This window comes from Haliaeetus albicilla, chromosome 7, assembly GCF_947461875.1.
Source record: "Haliaeetus albicilla chromosome 7, bHalAlb1.1, whole genome shotgun sequence".
In the NCBI taxonomy this organism is placed as follows: Eukaryota; Metazoa; Chordata; class Aves; order Accipitriformes; family Accipitridae; genus Haliaeetus; species Haliaeetus albicilla.
The window spans coordinates 26,591,293-26,612,065 of NC_091489.1; the positions used below are offsets into that span (position 1 = coordinate 26,591,293).

General features: G+C 39.6%; 1 protein-coding gene across 11 annotated transcripts in view; it reads left to right on the forward strand.

The window, feature by feature from the left end:
• The window catches only part of EHBP1 (EH domain binding protein 1), a 225,849-nt gene that overhangs the window by 199,076 nt on the left and 6,000 nt on the right, over nt 1-20,773 (forward strand). For all 11 annotated transcript variants that reach the window (XM_069787443.1, XM_069787444.1, XM_069787445.1 and 8 more), the window contains 2 exons: nt 17,462-17,561; nt 18,713-18,786. In XM_069787443.1, the coding sequence (XP_069643544.1) occupies nt 17,462-17,561; nt 18,713-18,786 (174 nt within the window). The remainder of the gene's footprint in view (nt 1-17,461; nt 17,562-18,712; nt 18,787-20,773) is intronic.

Genomic DNA, 20,773 nt, shown 5'->3' on the forward strand with positions numbered 1-20,773 from the left:
CTTAGTGTTTTTTTTAATTCGTTCAGGTACAACTTTTTTTTTTTTTGAGACATAAGGAAAGCTAAACAATTTATACCTTCATCCCTTCCACTTCTGTGTTTTCTGCTTGATTTCGTCTTAGTTTAAAATTACAGCTTTTTTTGGATGTAAAAACAGTCTACTGAGAGGGAATAGGTACTTACAAAGCTTTCCTCTGAATGACCTAAACAAATACTTATTTCTTATTTTTCCTGGAAGATTTGTCATCGTCCTTTTTATTCTTGAAGCCAAGAAATTTATATTTCTCACCTAAATTAGTTGCAGCAGCGGCATCAAAATGCCTCTGTCCTAGATTGAGGTGGTCTTGTTTTAAATAAATCCCCATGCTTTCAGTCCCTATATACACACCCCGGGGGGGAACTGTTTACCTGTGCTGAGAAGCAAAGGCCAGCTCTTAAAGAGGAGACACTGACCCTTATCTAGCGTTTAACATGAGCAAAGAATTCAGTGTTGCCTTTACTCCTTCCCCTCAAGTCCCCTGAATTTGTGACAAACAGATTCATGGTGTAGCAAGCCCCTTGGGAAGATGCAAATGTCAGCAAATCACCTCTTTTAACTTGGGGCACGAAGGCTGAAGTCAAATGTCATACCTACCATGTGATGCTCAGAAAGGTGCATGGTTGTGGCACCCCTTTGCTTTTCACTGTAGAAGGAGATGTGAAAACTCAAGACCCACCCCAAAAAAGGCGGGGGGGGTGGGGGGAAGAAACAATTCTGGATATCTACAAGTTGGCTGATGTGACCCCATGCCACCTACCAGTGTGCTGGCTGTGACCCAGCGATGTGATACTCCAACAAGCTGAAAGAGATGGCTGTCTCTGCTTTCTTTTGACCTCCCAAGGCAGCTGCCTGGTAGGGACCAAATGGCATGGAAGAAGAATATCTGCCTCACACCTGCTTTCTCCAAACCACCTGCCACAATGCCAGTGTGCCCACCAGGCTCCCCTGGGAGGCAATCCCATCCCTGGCCCCCTCTCCATGGAATACCAGGACAGGATAGTTAAGATAGTTTTCTCTTCTTCAAAACATCATTAGGATTGAAAAAATGAATCTCTTGCTTGCACATTTTGCATAAATACATGGTAAGTTATCAATTGATGTTCAAATAGCTTAATTGAGTTTGAGGAGGGGAAAGGTCATTTAATTGGTCTATTGAAATGTTAACAGAAACAGATATGGCAAGGAATAGACTTTAATGGCTGCAGTGTGGCACTGATGTCTGCATTCACTTGCAAAATTGTTAATTAGGGCACTTTGGTAGTTCATTTGCTTTTGTATTGATGTGCTTAGTCCAACGAGAGAAATTGGGTTTGCATATGGTATTTACACAGGGCAGCAGAGGCTTACCATAGTCAGGAATAAGGAAAATAAAGTGTAAATCAGAATTGCTTTATGATTTGTGCCAGCATCTTCATTAACATTCTTCCAGTTACGCAAGTAATTTTCTAGTGGTTAGTTATTTTTGTATGTGATTAAACTTGATATATTTGGCTTCATTTTTTTAGTCATTGTAGTAGTGGACTTGAATAATGCTATAATATGATTGGGGTTTTTTTTTAAGTTATGTATACAAAGCTTTTTAAACTAGATTGAAGTGGACTGTACTGCAAAACAAGGAATTGGATATCTGTGTTCATTGAGCCGCTGGAAGAAGGTGTTATCTCCCTAAATGCAGACCAAAAGAATATATTCAGTTGCAATTCCTGGCCCACAGTCATCAGTGCCAGTGAAATTACAGAACTCTCTTACAGAACATAAACCTTTACAGTACTGGCATTTTGTATGTGCAAATGGCAAAATTGCGCTGAGTGTCCACCAGCATTTTTTGAGGGTGGTAATTGCAGGGATTAATTCTGGTGCTCTTTCCTAATAGACTTGCTGGATGCAAAGCTTTATATTTGAATTGGCTGCAAGAAGGCTGTATTGTGTACAGTATATAATAATACATTGTACCCTAGGTACTCTTTATAAACAGAGGCAGCAAGAAAAAAAAACAAGTGAAAAACCAAGTAGCTATGAATCATCACTTTTACAGCAGGGATCCTGTTGTCCAACAGGAACAGGTTAGGAAAGAAGATAACATTTTGCAGCAGATAAAGCACTGATCTTAACAGCTCCTAAATGAAAAGGACTTTTTGTTCGTTATATATATTGTAATTTCACATTTGGGTGCTGCGTCTGCCAGTTGTTTCAGCGTTCCGGGCTTTGGTACATAGTTTGCGACAGAGCGTTTCTTTTAAACTCCAGGCGTTCCTGTAGCAAGAGTTAACATCAGCTTCATTTACTTGTACGTATTTGTGAAAGTACTTACGTGAAGATCACAAATATGCGCAGTGCAGCTATCTAGTTCTGCAAGTTTAATCCGAGTCCCAGAAAGTTTCATTGTGGCCCTATGCAAATGTATTTACATAGGAATGGGTCTTGGGTCCTTTAAAGAAGGCAACAAAGTTGGAAGACTGAGGCCAACAAATAAATGAAAGTTTCTCTAAATCCATTGGATAATAGAGGCAGTGTTAAGGCTAACCACAGTGTTGAACTAAACAGAGGGATTACTCCTGGGTTTTGCATCAGTTGTTTTCTGCCGGGTGGCCTCACTTGTCAAAAAAAAAAAAAAAAAAAAAAAAGTTTAACAGGCAAACATTCACATGGCACATTGAGAAAAGAAGTATGCTTAATTCCATCAAAGCTCAGAAATCAGTCATTAATTTATTCTAACCTCCAATTGTTGGTCATTTGTGAAACATCTGGCCTTTAAGTCATAGGAACCTAAACATAAGTACAATGTGAGTTCTTCTGAAGGTGGGAGTTGGGTGTAGCGGGGGTGCTGTGTTAGCATGCGTACGTGAGCATGGGCATACGTATATGTGTATAGTGCATAGATTGCAACTGCCACTTAATTTTGGAGACTTTGAAACATATTAAAATGAATCCTTCAGTTAATTTACTCTCGAAATTAGATTATTGTTCATTTGCATCTTGGAAAAGTTCTGCCATTCAAGAGAGTCTCTTCATGGTGAGTTAACAGTTAGATATTTAGCAATCTTGCAGCTTGCTAGTCAGAAGTAGTTTCTAATGAAGTTGAAATTTGAGATAGAAAATGTATAAAAGCTTTCAGGAAAGACATACCCTATTTTCCATATGGCTAAGTAATTGTTATGATATTTGTTTTAAAGCTGGACTTAGACACTCCTGACTGCCCTCTAATTTGATATGGCTGGTCCCGGCGATTCTTCTGGAGGAAACTTTCGTAGTAGAACGCAGTGAAGGAGATAAATAATTTTGCAGCTATAAGCACATTGCAAAGTATAGAAAATAATTCGGTCGCCTTTACTGTCATGCGGATAACAGTCTCCAGGTTATTTGCCTCTGCTGGGAGTTGGAACCTGAGTGAAAAGGAACCGAGTGATTAAAAGCAGATTTGAAATAAAGGTGGCATCTCAGAGCTGGCAAAATTCTGTCTTTTGTTAAGCTTAAAGTAACGCCTGCTATTTAATTCTCGGGGCTGGGGGGCGATGTTTTTAGTTGGGGAGGGAATATAGTTCTTCATGTATAGCTTAAACATTGCAACATCTCCTGTGCCAAAATTTCATGTATTTCACATGGGCATAGAGTGAAATTAGATTTTAGACACAATGGAAAAATTTAGATCTGTCAATCCACATGGCTATGGTTGTATCTCAGAGCTTTCTGTCTTCAGGCACTTACCTGCTTGTACTTTGTTTTTTAAAGACCAGTGTTTCTTCTTTGGGCTGACCGTTTGCTTTTCCTCATCATCAGAGGCTGGCTGCAGCTCTAAGCCTGTTTTGACAAACATAATGATGCTATCCAAGCGCATGACAAAAAGAAAGAATTTTGAAGGTTTTGTATAAAATGGTTCTTTCTCTTAATATTTGTTTATCCTTTCCTCCTTGGTAAGTAAATAAATCTTTAATCCCCACTCCATTGTAAAATGTACTATATCCAAATCTAAACCATTGTAACTGCTTTCAAGCTGGGTTTTATCCTTTCGTACTAAAGGGATATCTGCAATTTTGGCAGCCTGACACACATTATATTTAAAAAATCCAACGAGTAAGTTAGGGGTGACTTAATATATTTTGATTCTTAGCATTTACTTGTCCCTGCCGTAGTGCAGCTAGAATTTAGCGACATGAATTTGGAGTGTGTGGGAATCCATGGGCACTCACGTGTTGCATGGTGCGTGTATGCATGTGCACATATGCACGACCCATCAACACAATACGTAAAAAGTCACGTTTCAACTTTGTTAAAGCCCTCATTTCCGAGGCACTGATGTCCAAAGTACTGGTAGGATAGTGGAGATGAGAGGAAAAAAAAAATCTCTTTAAACAGCTTGTGAAATGTAATGTTTGAAATGGTTCTTTGAGAACGTGCAGATTATGGCTTGCGTAGTGACTCTTTCCAGCTCTCTGGGAAATGAGCTGTTGACATTCTTTTGGGTCATCATCCGAGATAGGAGGGCAACCACAAGGATTTAGCAGATAAATTCATCCAAAAAGACCTTTATCCATTTCACTGCAACTTGGAAACGTTCATGTTGAATAGCAGCATTAATGTAGCCCTTTTAGCCCTTCAAAGTGAGCCTTATGTTTAAAAAAAATTAAAAAAAAAAAAATCAAATCACCAGAGTAATAACTTCTTTAGGTCTTCTAAGAGGTAATTCATTATTTACATAATTCTGGAGCATAAACCCGTATTTGCTTAGAGAGGCTCTGAAATAGAATTGGGGATCTTATACAGTGAAAGAGTCTCCTTTGAATTCTAATCAACTGGATCTGTCTCAAATTCATTTCTAGTTTATTGTAAACAGTGGAATTTAAATTAATTTCTTCTTATCTTGTCTTTTGAAGAAAACTAGCAACATGTTTAAAAGGTTTTATTTTTAAATACAGCTCAGAGTTGGGGTTTTTTTTTAACTTTATAAACCAGGTGTCGGGCAGTATGGGTTTTGACAGCGAGACAACAATTATGCATTAGCATAGGTGATTATGAAATAAATAGGAAAAAAAAGAAAAAACTTTTTGACTTGAACTCGAATGATACTATATAGGCTGAATGTGCAGGCAAGGTTCCCACAATGCACTGTGAAAACCTAGGCTAACAACCACCCCGCTGCGTTGAAAACCCCCAAAAAAGACAAAAGCACAATGAAATAGAAAGCTTACCACCGGTAGCTTTCAAAACGACAAACTAGGCAAACTATACATCTCCACCACTCCAATTTTGTCAGAATGCTAATGAGCTTGCTCTGATCTTTACTCGGCTTCCCGTGTTTTCTACATCTTCAAGGACCACATGGCGCTAGCAAAATAAAGACAACTAAATGAGAATTTCGAATGCTTTTTGTGTTAGGACCTGGTGCCTTTCAGTTGACGCACTCGTTGAATATTCTCAACTTAAAAGCATACAACAGGGGGCTGGGTATGAACTTTTTAGCAGGGGGAAATTTGTACAAAAGTAAATGAGTGTGATGAGGAAAATATGAGAAAAATTTCTGATTAATTTCCACTCTATAATATCAATGACACCTTCAGTCCCTCTCATACTCCTCTAACAAGAGATGCTGATAAAAGATGAATGATTCTGTGTTGTTCACAGTGAATGTTTAGTGGTTTTTTAATAGCGGCATTCTACATAAAAGGCACCAGGAAGTACTCTGCATTAGCAGTTGAGATCAGTAGTTAATAGGATGATGTCTTTTAGCTTTTGTCACAAGATTATTAGAAAGGATGGGTTTCTGTTCTCATCCCAGCATACTTTGGAGTGCTTGTTGAGTACAAGTGCTAAAATACAGGTTTCTCGGTATTGTTTTGCATGCAAAGTAAAAGCTCTTTTAATGCAACACCTTTTACTTTTTTTTACCAGGTGATTTTTGTCATTGATCTCTTATCTGCCCCCTTTAGCTGTATTAATCACTTGAAGTGGTCTGCTTCTCAATGGGGGCTTGATGATGTATATGTGTATAGATTCACTATCAAAAATAAATCCCTTATATGCTCTGCACCTTCACAAACCTGATTATCGAGCTGTATTTACCAGTCTGTATTATACCATCTTGAATGCTTCTTACTGGAGTCGTCCAGTCTGCAATACAAATTTGCACTGGAGGAGGGAGGAGGAGGCACCCTACTCCCTAAGCCAAGTTTTGTCTTTTAAAAACAATTAAATTCACAATTCTCTTTGGAATTCTCAAAAGTAAATGCAGGTTTATATTCACCAGTGTCAGGGCATGGGGAGGAAAATAATGAATGTTCAGTTTTGCCTGAGAGATGAACTCCATTTAAAAATTGTTTTTGTTACTGTCTTGAAGCTCGCAAGCAGACAGTATGAAAAATACTGGTGCGTATACATAAGGAGAAAAAATTATCATGGTCTTTTCATATTTTCGTGTCTTACCTAAATTGGAAAGAATGAATTAATAACACTGTAAGTTTTATAGCAGTTTACCAGCCTTGCTTTCCTACACTGTTGTTTTGCTTAGCTCAGCATGATTAATCTCAGGTGAACTGAAAACTTGCCAAACCACGAGATGGTAGAGGGTTGTCCAACAATATTGTGAAAGGCAAAGATGCACATGCCGAAGCACAGGAAGAAAAAGGACAGTATAACAACAGCAGTTCTGGCAAGATAGAAAATTTAAAAGTATTGCTGAAAACAACATATTTACCATTTACCTTTTTACATTTAACATAAGAAGTGAGTGAAAGTGTTTCAAAAAATTCTGAGTATGTGAATGACACTTATGTGACACTGGTTTGGGTTTTTGCTGGTGCCAGTTTATGAGCATTCCCTATTGGAAATACCGAACGATTAGGAGGCTAGAAGGATATTACTAATAGCAATTTGTGTTGGACAGAAGAAAAGGTTTTTGACACGAGCACAAGAGTTAGTGACTTTTATTGTAACATATTAACAGTTCACAAAACTATGCATTGGTAGTTACTGCTTTTTTTGAAGCAAAGCAATATTATAAAGCATTTGGTGAGATGCTTCTCTCTCCAGTTCAGGAACATTAAGTTGCTGCCACGGTTATGGTAATGGGAGTTTTGGCAACTACCAAAACCCTTCGTGAAAGGTGTGCAATGACATTATGATCAAGATTTCATTTACAAGACAGTAACTGTGCTTCTACATTGCATCCAAGTGTGACTTGACTGACCTGAAGCCTGCAGAGCTCTGTAGAAATGCCTGCTAGTACTGAATCCATGCAGTGCATAGCCATTCATTAAAATTTGTTAATGTAAATAAACTGGCATGCTAGTAAGCTGTTTTTCTGACGTGAGTCTTCAGGTTCCAGATCTTTCATACACGAATTTCTGCACAAGTATTAGTTTTGTAGTTGCCAGAATCATGCATTTTTATAAGTGATAGAGAACTTCTTGAGTTCTTGAGGCCTGTCAACCTTTCTCCAGTTTCCCTTCTGTTATGTTGCCTCCACAGTCTCTTACTGACAAACTCTTTCCTCTCCAATCTCCATCTCCTCCCATTAGCAGTTCCTGTGGAGCAATCTTGACTTGCTTTTGGTAAAGGAAGACCATCTGGCAATACTTTTCCAAATACCCAGCATTTCTACAGCTGAGGAGCTCCCACAGAATGAACACACCATGCCAAACCCCAGAGTTCACAGTTCTGACTCTCTAATTCACCACATCTTTTCAGTCTTAGATCTGTGCATTGGTAGGCAGAAGTTCCCAGGAGGAGACCTTTCCAAGACCAGACGTAGGCAGCGTGCATGTTCAGCCTTCCCAGGCCAAGTTCATTAAATCATTAAAGGAGCTCAGCAGCAACAATGACCATATTTATTTTTTTCTCAAAGTAACACAGAATTGCCATTGGCTGGAAGGACTGAAAAGTAAGTCGGCCTCCTCTCCATGCGCTTCCCTGGCTTGTAGCCTCATCCTTGCCTTAAAAGAACCTGTTGACAAAGTGCTTGAAGCCAGCTTGAAGAAGAGAGCCCTAGTGCAGGGCTGCTTGCATAGCAGGAGGCTACTCTGGGAGAGCCCTAGGCGCTGTGAATAGACTTGCGGGACTTCCAAAGTCTTGCAAGACCCAACAGACATTTGCTTCTTTTAACTGATTTCCATCTTTCTTTGTGGTATTGCAGTATAAATGCTCTTTCATGTGGTAGGCATAGTCTTTGGCTTTATGCCTGGAAGTTAGCTTTCTATACAATCAGTGCCTGCCTGTAAAGAGAAGGCAAGGAGAAAGGCACATTGGTCACCCCAGGGCTCCCGGCCCACGATGCCACTGCAGTCTGCAGAAAGCCCTGTTATTTTTTCTTGGTTTTCTCCCGTTTGCCACCAAAACCACCTTTTTTGTCAAAACTGGAAACTGTGGGGCCCCAGGACACCTCAACCTAGCTGAACTTGCCCAGTGAGCCCTGGGAAGCTTTGGATCCCAGAAGTACAAACCTGCCAACTCCCAGTAAGAGTAGGCATCTTCGTTAACACCAATACAAGGTCACATTCATTGCCAACCATCATCTCACTTTAGGCAGTTGTTTGGGTTAAATTCAGCCCTGTCCATTAAAGAAGTCATTTTATACTGTCTACTGCCCCTTCCCAGCTCCAGGAGAATATGTTCTGAAGGAAGTAAGGCAACATTTGGTAAAAATGGGATAATATGCTGCCTAGTAGAGCGCAATCCAATGATTAAGGTTAACTGGCCTCTCACTTCAGAATCTTACCCAGCCATCACTTGCCAAGTAAACAGGCAACTGATCTAAGGAGTAGTTGTGAGCCATAGAGAAATTGCTATCAGTCATAACAAAGCATCCAACTCTGCTTGTCAACCTGCAAACGAAATAGTTCATCTGCCAGACCATCATCCCCTTCTTGGTGGATTTCCAAGCGTGAACTACTGTTTTTTCTGTAACTTCAAAGCTTTGAGTGTATCAGTTAATGGGGCATGTTTCCTGTGCTGCAAGCAAAGGTCTAATATATACTTTCCCAAGCCTGTGGTTCTGAAGTTGTGCTATGTGAGAAAATTTGGCTACAAAGAATACCAGAGGGTGATAAAGGACAAGTGTTGGTTCTGCTCAGTGCTAGGATCCCTGCAGACACTGTCCTCAAGCCAGGAAACATCACTTTCTTATAGGAGTCTCTCCAGATGTTTCAGTTGAATCTTGCCTCTTGTTGTCTGAATTTTGGGCCACAAACTATGTGTTTTCTTGGTCTGGATTGATGGTCCCACATTTAAAATATATTTGTAATCTTTATCAAGCCCAGGCATTCTGTTTCTGTTGATTTTCTTTTATTTTCTAGTGGCCGCTGTGTTGACTCGCCATGTAGAGAAAATCAGCAATCTTTCAGGCAATTCGTCGTTTGTGGAAGTTTTGGGCCTGTGATAATTTTAGGTTGCCAGGACTACAGGCCACAGCTGTTTGTCTTCCTGTGAGCGAGTCCCACTCCAGGTAGAATAAATCCTCGCACGTGCTGAGATGTGGTCAGAACCCTGACCTGTTTACACAGCTCTCGAAATTTTAAATAGCCTCTCTGATTTATTATGTTTCAGAAAACAAAGAAATTACAAGTTTTCTGCTTTGATATTAAGCTCATTTGATGTGTGCCTGTGATAAAGGCATTCCCGCGGCGGCGGCTCTGTTTTGTTAGGGTCACAGTACTTTGGGGGGCTGAAATAAAGTCAGACAATGCACTGCAATGTAACTATGCCTGGCAGATTCTTGGCAGTTGTTACCTACCTTTATGAGACTCCATTGTGTGGACATCAATGTCGCCTTCTGAACTGCTCTCAGACAGCAAGTTAGTGGCCATGAATTTGCCTTTCTAATGTTCCTTAAGCATTTTCCCATCCAGTTCAGAAAATTGTGCTGGGGCTTCATCTGCAAGCTAGCTCTTCTACAGTGTCATCTAAACAATGGTCCCATCCTGTTTATTTCTTGGTGGCTATTCTTGTTCGTTTTCAGTGATTTTTAGTAACTGAGGAGGTCCTTATTCTGTGAAAGCAAGAAGTATTCTTGGAGAAAGCTGGGCATGGTAGTCTGAAATGGGAGGCTTGAAGCTCAAGGTGGAGCAGCCCAACCATTCATGCTGTGGAATGCCTACTGCAGGCTCCATTTTGACATTGAGAACTTTAAAGAATTATTTCAACCAAAATTCTGAGCTTTTCCATCAAAGGTGGTCCTCTGAAAGCAGAGGAGGGTGATTTTTCAGAAAATAGATGTCTTTTGGGATGCATTACTTTCACTCAGTGAAAAATAGTGGATCACTAGGCTTTTAAAAATCTTCACTATAGCTTTCAGTTGTGTCGGATGCATTTTGCGGTAGGTCTCATGTAACTCTCCTTTACAAAGAATATCTATTGTGAATATAGGTTTTTCTGCTTAAGTATTTGTTAAATTCAGTAACTCACATTAAAAACAAGAGCTCGTCTCTGCATAAGTTTTTCACAGTGAGCGAGATGAGAAGACTATTAAAATCAGTGGGAAGTCCCCCATTGACTTCGAAGGGTTCGAGACCTTCCATCAGCCTTTGTTAGCGATGTGAGGTTGGTCAGTTAAAACACCAGGCGTTGTTTCTCGTCCCTTCCTGTGTTTCCTTTCAGTAAAGCTGTAATTGCTGCAATGGATCAGCCCCATGCTCTGGTCCAGAACACTGTCCTGTAGAGGGTCAGGTATGGATTGTACCCAGGCAGGGACAAGAAACTCTGCAAGGGCCAGTTACAGGCTAACCTGGCCCCAAGGAACATTTCATTTAACCTCTAAAAATTAAAGGTTAGCTCATGTCCTAAAGCAGGAGGATCCAGTTCCTACCTTCCATGGTTTTTTGTTTGTTTGTTTGAATATTTATTGCTACAGCTTTGCCTTTCCATATTCAACATTCAACCTGGTTTTAATTCTTGCTGACCTCTTAGCTTCAACATTGCCTCGTGGCAACGAGTTCTCCTGGTAAATGATGAGGCTTTGAGACCATTCTTTTTATCGGTTTTAAACACACCAGCTTCAATTCCAGCGAATTTCCCCAGGTTCTTATGAGACAAGATGAGACACATCCTAGAACTATTCTTTATTTGCTATTCATGTTCTCCTTCAGGTAAACAACCCAATCTGTCCGCTCGCTCCTAACACAGAAACTCGTAAAAACTCATCCCCATGATTGGGTGAATGCAGCTGGTTTTTTTTTTCAGCAGGCAAATAAAGGCAGTAGGGTACGTTTTCAAAAGACCTTCCCATTAAATTTGTGGAATTTTCTGGTGTTTGGACGGTTCTCAATGGTCATCTAGCATCTCTCAACTAACAAATAGCCCACAAAGAGAAGCAGAGCGAAGTTGGCCAGTTTTTGTCGTTATTCGCCCCGCTCTAGTTCACATGCGCTGGCATTCTCCTGCTGGCCTCTTCACCCAAGTGTGTTGAGTGAAGAAAGCTTCTTCTATTCTATTTTAAAACTGTGTGTAAACATCAGCAAATGGGTGAAGAATGGGCTCTGTCTTAAGTAGGTTGTTTTTCATGTATTTCTGTTGAGGTAAATGGGGAGACATGAGGACGTTTCTGTGTTTAACCATGACACCATGGCACACACACTATACACAGTGCAAATAAAATTTAAAAACAATTACTGCTTAAGACGGCATACAAAGTGATTTCTGTAAACCTGTTATTTCTTGCCAGATTGAATGGGCTGGTTTGGGATGCTGATAGAAACCCTTTATAATTTATCTTCCATGTGTTGTAATTCATTTTTGCACAACAGTTAAATACGTTTACATTTAAGGATTTTTAAAAAAATATTAATCTATTGGCTTATCTTGACAGATTTACGGTGGTATAAAGTGTGGAGGAGTTACTATGTTCATCCGTTTACACTGTAAACTAATCATGTCCCTGCATGTTGCTGCTTTTTCTTCCTTTAAAGCAGTATTCAGAGTGTTTTGTAGCACTTTCTTCTCTGTTTTCTTAGCAATGTACAGGTTTACTATGTTAATCCATATTGGGCTTATCTAATGACTAGCTGCCCAAACGGCTTAAAAATAATGTGTCTAATGGCATATATACATACTGATAGCTGGCTGAGCATAAGGGGTGGGTTTGGAAGTATTTTTAGCAGGAAAGGAAAAAAAAAAAGAAATTGTTTTTTCAAATTGATTCAGAAGAGACCTTTGTTTCTTATTTAACTATTTAAAAAATAAATAGCTTACAGCGTAGACAAAAATCCATTTGTAAATCCTGAAGAATGTGAAGGAAAAGGTATTTTTAAAAGACTGCCTGGAAGCTGTACAACGTTAAAATAAGCTAGTCGCTTACATTGTTCTCAAAAAATGGTACCATATAAACATGCTTGTAATTCTTGAACATTGTAGATGAAAATTGGCTCCACTTGGTTTTGAGTAACAGTCAGGAAAATGATATTTGAATACGTGTGGTGAACCACAGGAGAAAAGAAAGCGGTTTGGGGTGGGGTTTGTGGGGTTTTTTTGTTATTGTTAAAATTCTGGCTATCATTATTTTGGCTATCATTAAAATTTGTCCCAGTAAGGGACAAAATCACCAAACTTTATGCTGCAGCCTTGATTGAATCCTGCACAGGAGCTATTACAGTGCAGAATCACAACTCAGAAGTCAGTAGGAGTTTCTCGTATCTGAGGGCAGAATTTAGCGTCTTGTGCTATTCCAGGCTTGGTGTTGGGCTCATTCCTAATCATTGAGGAGGGTTCTGGTAGATGTCAAGTGAAGAGAAGAATAGAGCATGCATCCTTCACCACTCAAGCCAGACAATGAATTTAGAAAATGGCACTGAGAGTTGCTGTGAGAGAATTCCCTTGGATTCCTAGAGGAAGAATGAAAGAAGAATGTATTGATTTAAAAAAAAAGAAAACAAAAAATAAAAAAGAAAGCAGAAAGGAAGGGGGGGGGGGAGAAAATAAATTAGAGAAACCTTGCCAGAATTATCCTCAGAACCTGTCTAATAATAAAGCCCGACATTAAAAGCTGTATTGTCTCTTTACATAAAGGCGCGTGTACTTACTGTTTCGTCTTAGTTTCTGGTTCTGCATTTTTTAAATATCTTACCAAGCATTTTGCATGCATATGATGTTTGCAGCACTACGTGCTCTTATTTGAAGACTGTTTTCAGAAGTCATTATTGAACTATAGGATAAAAAAGTATAACCATAATTATGTGTTAAAGAGAATAAATATGTTCTGCTAGATAGTTAACCAGGTGAGGTTAAACAAGATAAGATGAATTCTGGTCTTTTTAGAAAACTGACAGTCTTCATTTTAAGCTACAATGTAAAGTGCTTTATCCTGAGATTAGGTATTGTGGCAGAAGCTAAAACTGCCTTTTTCCCCTAACCGTGCCAGAATACAACCTCCTTTTCTTTTTGCGCTAACAAGACTGCTTTACCACCACAGCCCACTCTAAGTAATTAAATCAATCCTTTGTACTTACCGTATTCTCCTCTAGTGACGGTACTAGATCTGATTATATGCTTCATGCATATTCAAAGTACGGCACTGACAGCTCTTTAATGAGCTCTTACTTAATCAGTACGAACAATGTTCATCTTGTTCTTTTTTTCCTCATACATTAGAGCTAGGAACAGTTGGGGAAAAAATGAAACATCCAGCATTCATTTGAAAAATATATTGTACTTTGAAAAGTGTCTAAGCTGGGGAAGTTGCATTCTGCCCTTTAAAAGTCTGATGGACAAATTGGATTACTAGTATTGGATTAAATAACAAATGGTTAGAGGAGAAATGAGAAAAGCTCGCTGTGATCACAGGCTTTAATATTTTTTGTTACTTATAAAGCTGAAGGGGTCTTTAACCAGTTATTAAAGTCAGGATTAATTTGTAATGGTCCAACTTACTAGCTTTAAAAGGGTTTTGTTGTTGTTGTTGTTGGTTTTTATTGAAAACAATAGTGTAATGCATGTATTATGGAAAAAAATTTAAGTTTAAGATCTGTGGGCTATTTATAGATTTTCATCATCTTGTACTGGCTCAGATAAGGGGTTTGCATGTGTGGGATCGATTTGTTCTCAAACATGTTTTTCGCTTCATTTAAATAATCTGTACAGTATTTTTTTTCCCCAAGAACAACACAGATATTTTCCCAATTTTAATTTTCAAGCATTTGTAGCAAGTCAATTAAATACTTGTTTTACACTTGGAAAGTGGAAACAAAAACAATCCCAGCAGCAGCAGGGTTTTACAGAATGAAACTGTGTTGAAGAAAGGCTTTTTCTTTTTTTTTTTATTTAGAAATTGTAAATGTGAGGTTAGCTTGCAATATCACTGCAGTAACAACACTCAGTTCTTCTTTGTTGAAAGTGTTTCGTGTGTATCTTTCCACCGAGGAAAAAGAAAAAAAAAAAGTAATGTGCTAGTGGCACTGTATGTGCTGAAAAGAGTTATTTAAATTTTTTATATATGGCAGTTCATCTTTATTTTGCTTGCCTGGGAAGAATCTGTTTCAGGTCCGTGCTCAAGAATTTAAAAGCTGACGGTCAACAAATACAATATCAGCATCGACTGCTATTAATATTGCACACATGTGTCATTTCACTGATCAAAAAGGCCTTCGCCAGGGTACAATTGGCCTTTTTCCAAATTGCAAGCTTTTTCTCAGCTTTTTCTTTTTTACTCTTTCTTCTTTTGTTGCTGCCTGGGGATTTGTGCCTATCGCAGCTGATATCACATGACCGGTGTCAGGGCATCACATGGGTCCAAAGCGAATACAAAAACAGATTAAAAATTCTGTAAAAACAATCAAGACTTTGTTAACTCACTTTTAAACCAGCCTATTCTATGGATATTGCATGTGCTTTGGATGTCAGCGTGGAAATATCAAAATAGACACCTGTTCAGATCTTAATTCGGCAGCTCCAAGCTTTACCTAGATCTTTTCTCGTTATGTGTTGTAGTTAACTTTATTTAGGAGGAATGCATTAATAGAAAGAAGTTCTTACCCTGAGATTGCATGGCATGAAATTCAAGTTCAGATCCATCACTGAGTCAAACTCCTTTGAAACATTTCTGTCTCCCATTTCTTTTTCAAGGCTTGCAAAATGAAATGCAGCAAGACCTTGCATTTATAATGGCATCTTTTAGCCAGAGATCCAAGACCACCCCAAAACCAACAAATTTAGTGTCATAAATTGATGAAAATGTTACTATAGCCACGTATGTCTGGTTGTGAGAACCTTTCTTCACCAGCAGTGTGGCAATCTCATGTATCACAGAATAGACTGGTCATTTTGCAAGGATAAAAAAAGCAATCTAGCTCCTTTTTCTTGCCCTCTCTCCTAAATAAATTTCAGCTACTTGGTGCATTTCAACAAAAGGTTGCTAATATTATGATGTACTTCTAAAAGCAGACCCTGTTAGATGGACCTGTACAGCAACACCTTTGATCTGTAACTTAACAGCAAAGTATAACTGTAAGTTTTAATCCTCTTTGGGGGAGTGCTGAACTGCTGAATAGTATTGTAAATGCCATGGTATATATTTTCTGCACAAAACCAGAAGTGGAGGTCTTGGGGGAGAGCATTTCTACTTGACAAATTTCTTCCTCATCACTCCATCGTCCAGGAGCTGGACCTTGCTGCTTCTGCTTGGAGAAGGGCTGCAGGGTCATCCCCACTTTAGGATGCTCTGCACTTCATGTCTTGCTGCTAGCAAATTGTTTACCCTAAAAGCACCCTTCTGAGGAACAGTTTCATCAACCAGGAGCTTCCCAGGGTGTCATACCGACTTGTATGGGGGGATGTCTCACATCAGAAAGAAGAGCATGTCAAATTGCATGACTTTTTCTTACTGTGTGGGTCCACCAGCTCCACCCCAAGCTGGCCCGCTTCCCTGTTCATCTCTTTTTCCTTCCCTTGTGTGGATGCATCAAGCCCACAGGCCAACAGTGGGGGGGGATCAAACAGTTTGGAGAAGGCCGGTGACCTTCCGTTTCACGCAGCAGGGTCATAGCTGGGTAAGGAGGTGGCTCTCCATGCAGATTGGGGTGTGAACATGTCCACGGCAGGCACGTGCATGCAAGCATTGCAAATACTCCCATCTAGAAATTGAAAGCCTTCTTCTAGAGCAAAACAGTATTTCTTCTGGTGTCTTTCCAGCTTCTGCTGCTGGAAGTTGCTTCTCTGCAACTAGGGATCCTGTGGTTTCAGTTAGTAAGATAGCTTCCCCAAGTGTACAGCACCTTGCATCAGAGATTTCAAACACCTTGACAAACATCAGAGAATTAACTTTTAGCACCCTTGCAAGATCGATATGGGTGATTATCCTCATATTACACACAAGGCGCTTAAACTCAGACATCTGCCCCCAGTCTCCCGGTGAAGCAGTGTTGAAGCTAGGAGAAGTACTCAGAAGACCCAGTTCATGGTCCTTTGCGAATGTTCTGGGTTTCTTCCAAGATTAATTTTAACTGTAAGAAATGTGTGAGTTGCTTAATTCAGTGAGCACCATATAGTCCTTGCTTCTCAGCTCAACTTGAGAGATGAGAATAGCAGGTCACCACAAAGGTGCAGTCTCCATAAAGAGCTTTGATGAGGTTTCTCCTTGTCCCAGGTTCAGAGAGAGTGAAATTTGGCTTAGTGATTCTGGTACATGGAAAGGACAGTCAGGAGCCTTCTGAACACTCGTCTGCCTTTCCACCACATGGCTTGATGGTGCAGAGTCTTACAGAGTCTGGTGGAGCATAGCACTGCCTGCAGGTGGGCTATGGAGGATCCTGATCCTGCCTGGGAGGCAATGATGGACATCGGCTGGGGAAAGGGGTGCTAGTCCTTGCATATACACATGGGGACCCTTGGGCACCTGGACCCCAAATGATTTCTATTTGTGCAGATGCTCCCTTTGATTGTGGGTTGAGGAGAGGAGCAGCTCTTTCCACTCATCGTCTGGAAGAGTGGCCATAAGCGCAGAGAAGCTGAGCAGGTGCCCATGCCTTGGCCAGGGGTTCAGGATTACCATCTCTGCTGCAGCTACTTTGATCCCTACCATGTCATCCTGACTGCACTGTGTTTGCATGGGTGGAGTGGATCTTGCCCACAAGGATTGTTTTTGAGTTTGGAAGCTTGTGATGACCAGATGTCTTTTGGCAGCAAGGTGTTTTTCATTGGGAACATAGCAACAATATAGTTCTTCCAGGAGAATTTAAAAGATACAGTATTTATAAGGTGTTTATTTAGGTCAGGGTATCAGCGTGATACAGAACACTAAAATGTAGGCTGAAGGATGGCTGCTTTCAAAGATTTATTTATGGAGCAAGGATTGGGCAGCAGGACTTGTAGTCATACAGTATTTTTACCATTTGAGAGTACACCTTGTAATGCTCAATGATATTGGAGACCAATACTCCAAAACCTGAAATTAAATGTGTAGCTGACTTTGTGAAATGCCACATAAGTAATGAAATCCTTTTGATTGCAGGAAGAAACACAGAAGAAGAAGAAGCTATGATGCAGGAATGGTTCATGCTGGTTAATAAGAAGAATGCCTTAATAAGACGAATGAACCAGCTTTCTCTTCTGTAAGTATGGATGGACACATGTATTTACAAAAGGATGATTTACTGGAATATGTACCCATCAGATAGATGTAAAGCTTTTTTGCTCTCTTCCCATTAGATTTCATAAATATTCCTTCAAAAGTGAGTAGCATGGATGCTTTGTGGAACACATCGAGTAACTTGTTTTTCTCATATTTCAGACTTGAAAATGAGAAGTGTGCAATGACACAAGATTAGCCAGAGCTGTGAAAAAAAAATAATTAAAGAAATATTAAGCACAGTTACATTTTCAAAGGCCCAACAGTAGAATAAAATTATAGTTTAGAAATGCACAAATAGATTTGGATTGTGCCTCAGATGCGACAGGTGAAGACTATTTGGAGAGAGAGCAAAATCTGAGTTGCTACCTGCTTTGTAGAAATCCTCAACCCCATTGCTAGTTCAGTAGCACTAGACTACTGAAAGGATGTTAGTGAATCAGTCACAGTGCGATGATACCACCGATACTGCAAAGTAAGGACAAATAAACTTTTTTCACTAGCACCGGCGAGGAAGGGAGAAGACGCTGCTTGTTTTTAGAGGCATTCTGCCCTCAGCGCTTCTTTTCCAGCTTCTTTCGGTTTGATTATATTTCTTTCAGTAATGCCACCTAGTGTAGATGCCTGCATACTTCCCTGGGAAGAGCCTGTGCTCACGAATTTCCTGCTGTGTCTGAACTTGAGAGAAGATTCTACCTTCAAAATATTAAGCTTTCTAATCCCGTGTCTAATTTTCATTATTCATTAGGGCAGAATGTATATAGGATAATACTTCCAGTGTCATATTATCTTGGTGAATAGGCTGATGCTGGAATTTGTTCATTAGATCCGGGGGAATGTTTTATACTTAGGACATTCCACAACAGCCGCTCCAAGGATGAATATGAAATAATTACGTCCTGTAGCACAATAGAGTTAAACTGACGGAATTAAAGCCGACATTATAGAAAATGAAAAGGCCCTGAATATGCCACCTGAGCAAGGTTTTAAGTTTGTGTATCATTTGTTTGGAGTAGCTTAAAGTTAAAGAGAAAAGTCAGTTAGGAGTCCTAAAATCAATGTAAGTTAAAGGTTCTTTTAAGTGTTTAATGATTTAGTAATTAACATATTGATGAACTTTTGCAACTTGCCTAGGGAAAAAGAACATGACCTAGAAAGGCGCTACGAACTGCTGAACCGGGAGCTAAGAGCAATGCTTGCTATTGAAGGTAAGAACAATGCTGGGTACCGAGGGAAGGAAAGTGCTTGCTGCCCAAGGTGGCTACCTGAAAGTAGCAAACATGGAGGCTTTTCTGCAGCCCAGTTAAGAATTAATGCTGATATTTACATCATTGTAAGTGGTAGCACACAGCAAATACGCTGGATCCATGATCCCATTCTTAAGTTTTATTCATCGGGGGGGGGGGGGGGGGGGGGAGTCTAAGATATGAGACAAAGAAACACGGTCTGTTTGGAATAAACTTTGCAAAGTGATGAGGAAGTAAAGAATATTTGTCCGGGGTTTATTATTTTTTTGTTGCAGTAATGCTCTTCTGGCTTTCTGCGGCATCGTGCTGCTTTTGGTGCTGCAGAAAATGGAAGGGGTGACCCACAGAAGGGAGCCTCCTTCCTTTTAGTGTTTCAGACCTGTTTTACAACAGTATCTCACTGGGAAAAAAGTCACATCGGTTTTGGTGGTAAAACACTACGTTTGCTAAGTAAATATTTCATTGCAAGCAACACCAGGATTAGTGCGATCCTTTGCACAGATTTTCTCCCTTCTCTGCAACTCTCCCGAGTTTAGTCACCTTACCTGAATGAAAACCCATGGGAAGATTGACACGTGGGATAAATGAAACAATTGCATCCTTTCCATAGGGCTTTCAAGTGAATTGTACAGTAATCCTGGGGATGATTCATAATAAAAAATAAACATCCAGATAGCTTAAACCATTGCTTGCATTATTTTCTTATTTAAATATCTTAAGTGTTTTCTAATGCTGCACCGCTTATACCTCTCAGTCACAAATGCTGTCTTATAGTTCAAAGATGTTTGCTTAAAAGTTAATCCTTTGGGCTCTGTAAAATGGACCTTTTGTCTAATCAATGCAAATTGATTTTGCTATTCTGTATTGACCTCTCAACCCTTTGACTGTCCATGGTAATTTCTTTCTTCACCTGATAAGGTACCTGATCCATAATAAATCAATTCTAATTAGTTTGGAGACTTCACTGGGAGCATAAGTTTGTAGAAAAAAAGCAGCAGGTTTCAGGTAGCTTTTTCATATCTCTCCGTCTGTGGTTATATTTTTTGCATAAGACTACATTCACTATGTTCTTGGATAAACTTGAATCATAAATAGATACACTGCTTTCTGCAAAGACAAGCCAGATTAGTTGGGAATCATACTAATGAAATATTTAAAACATAAAATACTCTAAAACCAGAGAGGAGCTAAGAGATACTGGATTTAAATCCGAAATTTCAATGTTTAATTGCCTCATATATGTTTTACTGTCTTGGAACATCCTAGCAGCAGCCTTTGAATGTCTAGCAGCCTATGCCGTTCACACATTGACTTGAACAAAAATCTGTCCTTTTTCAATTTCTTTTTGTAAATTCAGAGAGGGATGCCAAAACCCAGGAAAGTCCTGTGATGGGTTGACCCTGGCTGGACACCAGGTGCCCACCAAAGCCGTTCTATCACTCCCGCATCCTCAGCTGGACAGGGGAGAGAAAAATATAACAAAAAACTTGCGGGTCGAGATAAGGACAGGAGAGATCATTCACTAATTACCATCACGGGCAAAACAGACTCAGCTTAGGGAAAATTAGCTCACTTTTTATTACAAATCAGCCAGAGTAAGGTAAATGAGAAATAAAACGAAATCTCAGAACACCTTCCCTCCACCCCTCCCTTCTTTTTTTTCTTTTTTTTTTTTCTTTTTTTTTTTGGTATGCTACTGATGATATGGTAAACAGGGATTTAGGGAGAAAACAGAAGTGCTGGAGAATTTGGAGGGTTTGGGGTTTTTTTTATTTATACAACAAAGTCCGCATTTAGCATTTTAACCCTCAATAAAATTATTAGTCTGCTACAACTTTTAGCAGCTATCTGCTTTTAACTAAAAAACATATTAAAGGAGAAAGTCTCTCAAGAAAATGCCTGTGAAAACTCAAAACACATGTTTGTGACACCTCGCCTCTCGATGTGT